The 9,606-nt window shown below is 37.9% G+C and overlaps 1 protein-coding gene across 1 annotated transcript; it reads left to right on the top strand.

Moving 5' to 3' along the window:
- Window positions 1-20: 20 nt before the first annotated feature.
- Window positions 21-9,399, top strand: slc15a1a (solute carrier family 15 member 1a). The gene is made up of 23 exons (XM_083776377.1): window positions 21-118; window positions 222-259; window positions 541-628; window positions 1,280-1,421; window positions 1,591-1,710; window positions 1,976-2,075; window positions 2,183-2,273; window positions 2,357-2,440; window positions 2,603-2,685; window positions 2,788-2,874; window positions 3,004-3,093; window positions 3,204-3,248; window positions 3,338-3,370; window positions 3,824-3,912; window positions 4,223-4,304; window positions 4,940-5,059; window positions 5,262-5,399; window positions 5,484-5,530; window positions 5,618-5,722; window positions 5,854-5,965; window positions 8,501-8,635; window positions 8,792-8,899; window positions 9,062-9,399. Exons 1-23 carry the CDS (start codon window positions 112-114, stop codon window positions 9,287-9,289), a joined length of 2,172 nt encoding a protein of 723 aa, XP_083632503.1. The 5' UTR covers window positions 21-111; the 3' UTR covers window positions 9,290-9,399.
- Window positions 9,400-9,606: the final 207 nt, after the last annotated feature.

Below are 9,606 nucleotides of genomic sequence, written 5' to 3' on the forward strand. Positions count from 1 at the left end.
TTGTCTAGCCCTCCCTCTCTTGACAGTGGGAGACCAGCTCTCTGGCCAGGCCTTAAGGAACTGTAAAGGGACATTAAAATTAACAAGTAGTGTAGTCTCTACTCTGCCATCATGACTGGTGAGTTATTCCTGAGGATATGATTAAGTTCAACTTGTTATAGATAAAAAAAAAAGAAAAGAAATGTGTGTAGTGTTGTAAAGTGATATTACTGTGTGCACAGATCATGAGGATATTAAGAAAGAGAAGGAGAAAGGGAAGGTAAAGTATAATAAATTACGTTCAGAACATTCATGTCATGTATTTCAAATGAATGATTTAGTTAGTGATACTGTAGCTCATTATGGTTGCCTCAAGTCTAATATACAGTATACTTTGTCGCAAGTTATTATTTTTGTGACTGACTGTGACCTGTGACTAAGCATAAATTAGTCTTTAGATTTTAATAATCAACATTGGCTGTAGTTATTCCTAACATTTGAGCATCAATGTGCCACTGAGTTGCTGTTATATACCACAATTTTCCTTACTTTATCCATCAGAGTGCAGTGGTGTGTGGGTACCCCATTAGCATTTTCTTCATTGTCGTAAATGAATTCTGTGAGAGGTTCTCCTACTATGGCATGCGTGGTGAGTATTATAATATAAATGTATATATTCTGTGAGAGGTTCTCCTACTATGGCATGCGTGGTGAGTATTATAATATAAATGTATATATTGCAACAAAATATCACAGCTGTATCATCAGCCCTGTTAATGTTATATCCATTTGTAGTATACAGTGGTGGAAAAAGTACTCACATGTTAAAACATGTGAGTACTTTTTCCACCAAAGTCAAATTAATCAATACCGTAATATTGAAATTCTGAATGTACTTTAGTAAAAGTAAAAGTCTACAAACGTATTGGCATCAAAATGTACTTAAAGTACCAAAAGTAAAAGTACCGGTACTCTAGTAATATGCAGAATGTCCCATTTCAAGTTTGGAAAATAGCATGCTAGTAGATCGGCTATTTTCAAATGGTTACTGTATGTTTTGTAATTCTAATCAACATCTATACAAAGTAACTAGTAGTAACTAAAATGTTCAAATAAATGTAGTGGAGTAAAAGTACAGGAAATTGGAAATACTCAAGTAATGTAGAAATACTTCAAAATGTTACTTAAGTACAGTACTCAAGTAAATGTACTTAATAGTTACTATCCACCACTGAGTATAGCATAACATAATGGTCATTGATCAATTGGAAATAATGTAGTGCCCTCTGCTTGTCCACAGCCGTGCTCGTACTGTACTTCAGGTACTTTTTGCGCTGGGATGATGACACGGCCACGTCCATCTATCATGCATTTGTTGCTCTCTGCTACCTGACCCCTATACTTGGCGCCATTGTGGCTGACTCCTGGCTGGGGAAGTTTAAGTGAGTGACCAATACCGTAATAAAGACTAAAGAGTTTATGTGAAAGATTTGTATACCAGTACATTTTCATGATTGTTCTGTTTATTACAAATACTGTAAGTTATATTAGTATTAGTAACATTGTAAAGAAGTCAATAGTGAACAACTTCTTGATCTCTGTCTTCTGCAGGACTATCATCTATCTTTCCATTGTCTATGCAATTGGTCAGGTAGTAATGGCTGTTAGTGCTATCCATGACATCACAGACTCAGACAGAGACGGAATACCAGACAATATGACATTCCATGTGTGAGTGTTAATACTGCACTGTCCACCTCTGAATACTGCACAACAGAGTTCACAGTATGGATGATAATAAAATGCTACAGTTTGTAGTTCCCAATGGGATCCCTTATCAAATTGCAATGCTTTTTTTTTTGTTGCTTTTTTTTACTATAGGCTTATCTATAATGTTATTATGCAGAAGTCAAGATAATGTCAAAGGAAGTTTCACATTTTGTTCTATGACGACATTGCCTCAATTACACCTGTTGTTCTTCCCAACACTCTGTAGAGCATTGTCCATGGTGGGACTGTTCCTCATTGCTCTGGGCACTGGTGGCATCAAACCTTGTGTGGCTGCCTTTGGTGGAGACCAATTTGAGGAACACCAGGTTAGCATAGCCCACCACTACTGTTACTTGTGTGTATTTTGTTGAAGGGTGGTGGGGGTGCACTGAAGGTACAGTGCAATGTTATTGATTTTTTTTTCTTTCAATAGGCTAGGCAGAGGAGCACTTTCTTCTCTGTATTTTACTTATGCATCAATGCTGGGAGTCTCCTATCAACCATCATCACACCCGTTCTAAGAGGTACATAATAATAAAGCAGAAGTAGATGAGTATGACTGCATGCATACATGAATGTTTATTTCCTTGTCCATCTGCATCTGCAGCCCAGGAATGCGGTATCCACACTCAGCAGAAATGTTATCCTCTGGCCTTTGGTGTCCCTGCAGCTCTTATGGTGGTTGCTCTTGGTATGACAGATTAACTATATGTTCAGAAATCCAGATACGTTACCAATAACCTGTTTCCAGTTGGGGGGGTTTGTTGTTTTTCTACTAATAAGTCTGTTGTGAATTAGTAAAGGCATAACAATGTATGCTGATGATTTGGTCGTATTTCTTGTTTTCTTGCAGTGGTCTTTATTGCTGGGAGTGGCATGTATTACAAAGCTGAGCCACAGGGAAATATTATGCTCGATGTGTGTAAATGCATTGGGGTAAGTCTTGATGATTCCTAGCATCTGCTTGCCTTGAATGCCCTTACTGCTGAAAGTCACTAAAAATGTTTCTCAAAATGCTATTGGTCCTGTTGCTTTCAGTTTGCTGTTAAAAACCGCTTCAGGCACAGAAGCAAGGCATATCCAAAGAGGGGACACTGGATGGACTGGGCAGAAGAGAAATATGAGGTAACAACTTTTGTTTCCTTCCTCACACACATAAATGCCATAATTTACTAAAAACTAGTATCTGAAAAACACTGACATCAGTTTAAATACTATTCTATTTTTATCATTATTATTATTTTTGTCTTATAGAAACTCCTCATTGCTCAAATCAAAATGGTGCTCAAGGTCCTCTTTCTATACATCCCACTTCCCATGTTCTGGACACTGTTTGACCAAAAGGTAACTTACAGCTGCTACACCAAAAGGCAATATTATTAGTTGTCTACCATAGTAGAGAAATACAAAATATAGCCATGGAAAATGTGATCAATTCTCCAACTCCTTGACAGGGCTCTAGATGGACTCTGCAAGCCACTACAATGGATGGGAACTTTGTATGTTTTGTTTTGTTGAAATAAAAGCATAGCCAACATTTTAAACGGTGTGCTCAGACTCCTAATCACAGATATCATTATCTTTCCAGGGAATCATTATTCTGCAGCCTGATCAGATGCAAGTAAGTTAGAGCAATGTATCCAAGTCACTCTGGACCAGTATACTGTATCACAGTGGTTCCCAAAGTGGGGTCCGAGGACCCCCAGGGGTCCTTGAGGGAGTTTCAGGGGGTCCCCAGCTAAATGATAGTTTGGATCCAAATGGACCCTTATGGGACCGTAACTCTGAGAGTGTACAAATGGGGCGAATTGTACACCCTCAGAGTTAAATTAACATTGATTTTACAATCTAAATTGGGGTCCCAGAGATAGAAATGCCATTAAATGAGGGTCTTTAGACTAATACGATTGTCAAACTGTGGGGTCCTTGAAATTAAACGGGTTGAGAATCACTGCTCCCTGGAATATCTTTTAAAATAATTAGTGTCAATTTGAGGGTGAAAAGGTTTGGGAACCACTGCTGTATCTTATTTGAAAAATTATCCTCATATACCTCCATTTATTGTTCTCTACAGATGGTCAACCCCATCTTCATCCTGACTCTGGTGCCTATCACTGAAAGTATTATTTACCCTCTGATCAGAAAATGTGGCCTGAACTTCACGTAAGTTCTCCCAGACTTCAAAGTGGTATTCATAGACTGAAATTGAGATGAATGGAATTAAAGTTATTGGGGGAGAAAAAACGACAACACAATATGTCACAATGCTGTTATTAAAGTATTATTTAATTTATACTTTGTCTGACAACTGTTTGGTTCACCAAAAACAACTAATTTAAAAACTAAATGTAATTTGAAAATCCGTTATTTTTGGCAATCGACAAAGTATAAATTAGGCTTAAGCCATTCTGCTGTTACAAAGCTTACAAATCACTGATAACATTATAAATGTACTAAAGTTTTGATCCAACAGTCCTCTAAGAAGAATGACCGTGGGGATGCTTTTTGCAGCTATGGCATTTGTCGCTGCTGCTCTGGTTCAAATTGAGATTGACGTGAGTATTTCCAGAAACTCTAATGTAATTATCTTGTCATAATAATTCACATGTGCAGAAAACACATGAGAAATAAGGCAATAGTGGGGATGTCATTTGAACATATTCTTGACTGGTGGGGAGTTCAAGAGAGAGTTCTTGTTCTATCTGCTGAAACCACCCAACTCCAAAATGTTCATTTTTCAGGAAATGAAAAAACATCCAGCTCAAGTGGAGTTAGGAGGTTTTTGTCAAATAGCTTTATAATACTTTTCATTGGTTCAATTATTTTTTTTACCAAATCACAGACGTAAAGGGTGTTCAAAAGCACTGATTTATGAAAAGAAAGAAAAAGTAAAAGAAAAAAAGATGGATAAACGGATGGAGTTAGGTGGTTTGGCAGATAGTTTGATCTGGGTTAAATGGAGTTAGTAGGTTTTCGCCTAAGCACTTTTTAATACTTTCCATTTGTTCAATATATATATATATATATATATAATTATTATTATTATATATTTTTTTTTTACCAACACACAGATCTAAAGGGCGTTCAATAGCAATTGATTTATATAAATAAATAAAACATCTAAATCCTTAAAACTTTAGTTAGGTGGTTTCTTCCGGACAGCAACGAATTATGCTGTATTACTTTGCAGAAAACCTTGCCCATCTTTCCATCAGCTTCTCAAAGCCAGCTGAAATTACTAAATATGGGTAGCAGTCCCTTGACGGTTACTCTGCCTCACAACAGTCCAGTGGAACTAGCTGCAGCTCAGGTATGGTAATAAATGCTAAATAATGGTATAAATAATAAATGGTACTGTATTGGTTGAAGGACACAATTAATACCTTTTGATTGGTAACTATTTTTAGTTGTTTTCATTTTGTGAAGGTGAAACTCATAATTTGCTATATTCTATAACTTATTTTTTCACTATCTTTGTTTGTTTGTTTGCTTGCTTGCTTGTTTGTTTGCAGGCTAGTGAGAATTACTTTACATTTGATGAAGAAATAATCACAGTTTCAATGGGAAATCTTGCACCAAGAGATGTTCGATTGCATAAGAAAATGCGACAAACACTTCTCATTCCTTTAAATATAAGCAACATTGTGTTGGTGAGTTACATACAACTCTATTAACAAATGAAATTCACAAAACAAGTAGTTTAAGACTGATTTGGTTCTAATTCTTCATTACAGACTAATGATACAATTAGCAAGCCAGAGCAGGGCAACAATAAAATAAGGTAGGCTACTCATTTAAATCAATTATTTGTGACAACTTAGTCATACTCATAAGCACTGTTCTCATGTGACATTTTGCTCATTCCCAGATTTGTTAATGCTTTGACTATACCAGTGCATGTAGGTGGCACAGCAGTGTTTGGACCAGTTGAACCATCGTTTTATTCCAACTACTCTCTGTTTCCAACTGGAAAGTAAGGAACTGTTTGTTTTTCATAAAAGTAGTTTTGTTCTTTCCATTATTTTTTTAAATAATACATTTTTGCAAACAGCAATACTTGTAATTTTATATTTAAAACTCTCTTGTACTCTTCTCTTGTATCAGTGCCCAGTTCGAAATAACAAATGGTGTACAGTCGTGCGAGTTCACCAGAGAGTTTGGCCAAGGAAGCTCTTACACTTTCCTTATTCCCACTAATTTCAACTTTGAATCCAATGTAAGTTCCATTACGCCAATTTATATTATTACTATTATTATTATTATTATTATTATTATATTATTTATTATCAATAACCTAATATGTTAAAATCATAAAATCACAAATCATACAATCAATACAATTATTAAATATGAATAATGATTGTATTCATATTTTCATAAATGTAGCCCCACCACCATGACATTACACTACTGTTACTGACATACTGTTACTATTGTTAAATATTAGCATACTGTGAATATTATTCACTTGTGACTTTCCTTTTAAATGTGAAGGTGAAAATAGGCAAGAATTTTAAAGGACCACTTCACCACTTTTCAACTTTCTACTCAGTCCGTCTCATAGGAGGGCTGTGGGCAATTCAGAAACCTGTCCACCAGTGACATCATCGTTAGGAAGTTTTTTAAACAAGTGTTCTTTTAATATATATTTATATTTATTATCGTGAGAATGATGGCTTCCATTATCGCATTGCAACTTTTCAGGAATAGAAAGCCTGCAGTTTCTATTAGCTTGGATTCCCATCGATGATGTCACTGGTGGACAGGTTTCTGAACTGCCTACAGCCATATCCCATGAGACACAGACCGAGTTGAAAAGAATTGTCACATTTTATCATAAACATTAGTGAGGACCAATTATATGACGATATGTTGAAAAGTGGTGAAGTGGTAGCCTGGTTAATAAACCAGACTAATATCGCACGGACCGCGGGATATTAGTCTGGGGAGGCTCAGCTTGGATTTCATTTCCAGGGGGGCGGGTTGAAACATTTTCTCTTTGACGCAATTGGTCAGAGCTACTGTCAGTCAAAGGTCTCAAGCATTGGCCAGCCGGGTCGCCTGATGGAGGGGAAAGGAACTGGTCGGAATAACGTGTACCTTCCACGCGCTACGTCCGGCCGGGGAAATTCCCATCTGTCAGGTGAAAAGAAGCAGCTTGGACTCCTCATGCATAGAAAGAGGCATGAGGTCAGTCCGCTGCCCCCCCATTACATTAGATAATTGGCACTGGGTGAAAAGAAAACTGGGTTACAAAATCGTGGGATAAAAAAAAAAAAAAAAAAGGTCTCAAGCATTGAAAGTCACTGTACCAAAGCCCGCCCATATTGCATACCGTGTCCCGATTGGCCGCCCCATTTCTCTGGTGTAGGAAATGGGCGTACAATTGAGCCTCTCCAGACCGTAATCCGCCGGCAGGCAATTTTTTTTTTGCCAACGGCTGATTCGGTCTCGTTTATTAACCAGGCTAGTGAAGTGGTCCTTTAAGATATTGGAAGCATTTCCACGTTTTTTTGTATTCATCACACTTAAATGTTCAATGCTAAAACCAGGAGTCTTCATTTTACGCCAGAAATTGTAAAAGTGTTAATTTTTATGCTTTCAGAATTAGAATGAACAATTATGTTTTACTGTATACAGTCCAAAACATACAGTAGATTCATAAGGATCTCCATGTTGCTGCTGAAAGAGGGATAGGAGCTGGTGCCTAAACTTAAAGGGACATTTCACCGCTGGAACAAACTGCAGTCACTCAATGTTAATAGTATTTGTAGTAGATAACAGTAGCACAATTTGAAATTTGCACCCTATGGTCAGAAAAACAATGAAGTCTGTGTGTTTGACTAAGGGTTTGACTGAATTGCTGAATTCCTGCAATGCCCATAATGCTTTAGTGCACTTCCCCACCTTGTGGAGAGGCTGCATGGAGGTGTGACCATAGATATACTGTATACTGTATATATAAGAAAGGCTAGATAGCTCACCCGCGCTGCTGGCCAATGGAGAGCGACGTCGCTATGTGGCGGCCATCTTACTTCGGGGCAGCATAACATTGTGTCTATGGGGCATGTACTTTTTAAATAACCATAACTTACTACGTTTTCAAATAGTTTGGTTAGTTATAAACGTCAGAGACGTCCGCATACTTATATGCTTTTATATGACGTTCATATAAAGAAATTACATTAAGCATCCTGAATCGCATAGCCACATTGATAACGTTTATAATAAACCAACCCGTAAATCCGTCAAGATTTGAGGGAGTTATTAGTATTTTTGTTTGAGCTGCCATAGAACATATTGTAGGCCTACTGTAGCCCAGAGGCAAGATGGCCGCTGGGTGAACTACGTTGGAGAGTCCGCCTTGAGCCATCTAGCCTTTATATACTGTATGTCTATGGGTGTGACTTTGTAGTCCAGGAAGGAAGTGAGACCACATTTTCATGACAGGTTTTTGGTCATGAACATGGCGTTGGTGAACCTTTTAAAGATATTTCTTGGGGCTTTTCTGCCTTTATTTGATAGTGACAAAGTAAGCTGACAGAAATGTGGGGAGAGAGATGGGGAGTGACATGCAGCAAAGGTCGTCGGGATCGGGAGTCGAACCCGTGAATTAGCAGCCTAGGTGACCGGACCTAGGCCGGCCTGGGCCTTGGTGAACCATTTTAAATCAGCACATTATGAGAATCACTACACTAGGTGGTAATATCCTAGAATTAGCTTGAGATAACATTACTCCTTTTGATTTCAGTGTGCATCCATTCATGCAATAGAAGACATCCAGCCCAACTCTGTTCACATGGCCCTTCAGGTTCCACAGTACTTCCTCATAACAGCTGGTGAAGTGGTTTTTTCTGTCACTGGTCTGGAGTTCTCCTACTCACAGGTAAATATCACACACCCATTTTTACATTTCATGTAAAATGGAAGAACATTTCTCTACCCTTTGTTTTAGTGCTGTGTCAGCATACAGTATGAGAATGGCTGTGATAGATGTCTGCTTTGTTCAACCATAGTTTTCTGACATAAACTCTTCCTATAGGCACCAAGTAACATGAAATCAGTGCTGCAAGCTGGCTGGTTATTCACCGTAGCTATTGGCAATTTTATCGTGTTAATTGTAGCCGAGCTGGCAAAGCTCCCAGAACAGGTAAGAAGTCCCACTCCAGTCCCACAAAATTGAATTTATATATATATATATATATATATATATATATATATATATATATATATATTTTTTTTTTTACTGGCAGTGAAAATTATTATAAACATATATTAACTCAACATTTGTGGCTCCTCTCTTTTTTCATAGTGGGCCGAGTACATCCTTTTTGCCTCTCTGCTGGTTGCAGTCTGTATCATATTTTCCATTATGGCATATTTCTACACCTACAATGACCCTGCATCCATTGAGGAACTATTCAACAAGAAGAATGAAGATGATAATGAGGGCAAACGAAAGGATGAAGAGATAGAGATGGTGAAGAAAGACTCAAACGAGCACATTAAGGACAATAAGGGAAGACAAACTAAAATGTAAACTAGTCGAAAATCCTGACGCATCATGAGCTTATGTGAACTGTGTGTGTGTGTGTGTGTGTGTGTGTGTGTGTGTGTGTGTGTGTGTGTGTGTGTGTGTGTGTGTGTGTGTGTGTGTTCCTGACATTGGCCTCGTTTGGTGTCAAATCTTGAACATAAAACAAGTTGAGGACAAGTCAAGTTGGGGACAAACAATGTCCCCAGGGCCCAGTTTGATACTGAAGTTCCATAGTTAGTTAGGGTGGGGGTTGGGATTTGGGTTATAGGTTATAGGTTTGGGGCGAATGTAAGTTCATTTAATGGCCCCAAAGGTCTGTG

The sequence above is a fragment of the Protomyctophum parallelum genome (genome assembly GCF_964188405.1).
Source record: "Protomyctophum parallelum genome assembly, chromosome: 11".
Classification (NCBI taxonomy): Eukaryota; Metazoa; Chordata; class Actinopteri; order Myctophiformes; family Myctophidae; genus Protomyctophum; species Protomyctophum parallelum.

Bases quoted from the DNA above. Each gene is read 5' to 3' on its own strand.
- slc15a1a (XM_083776377.1), top strand. The intron at 2,076-2,182 runs GTTAGCATAGCC...TTCTTTCAATAG, and splicing joins ACCAATTTGAGGAACACCAG to GCTAGGCAGAGGAGCACTTT. The intron at 5,723-5,853 runs GTAAGGAACTGT...CTCTTGTATCAG, and splicing joins TCTCTGTTTCCAACTGGAAA to TGCCCAGTTCGAAATAACAA.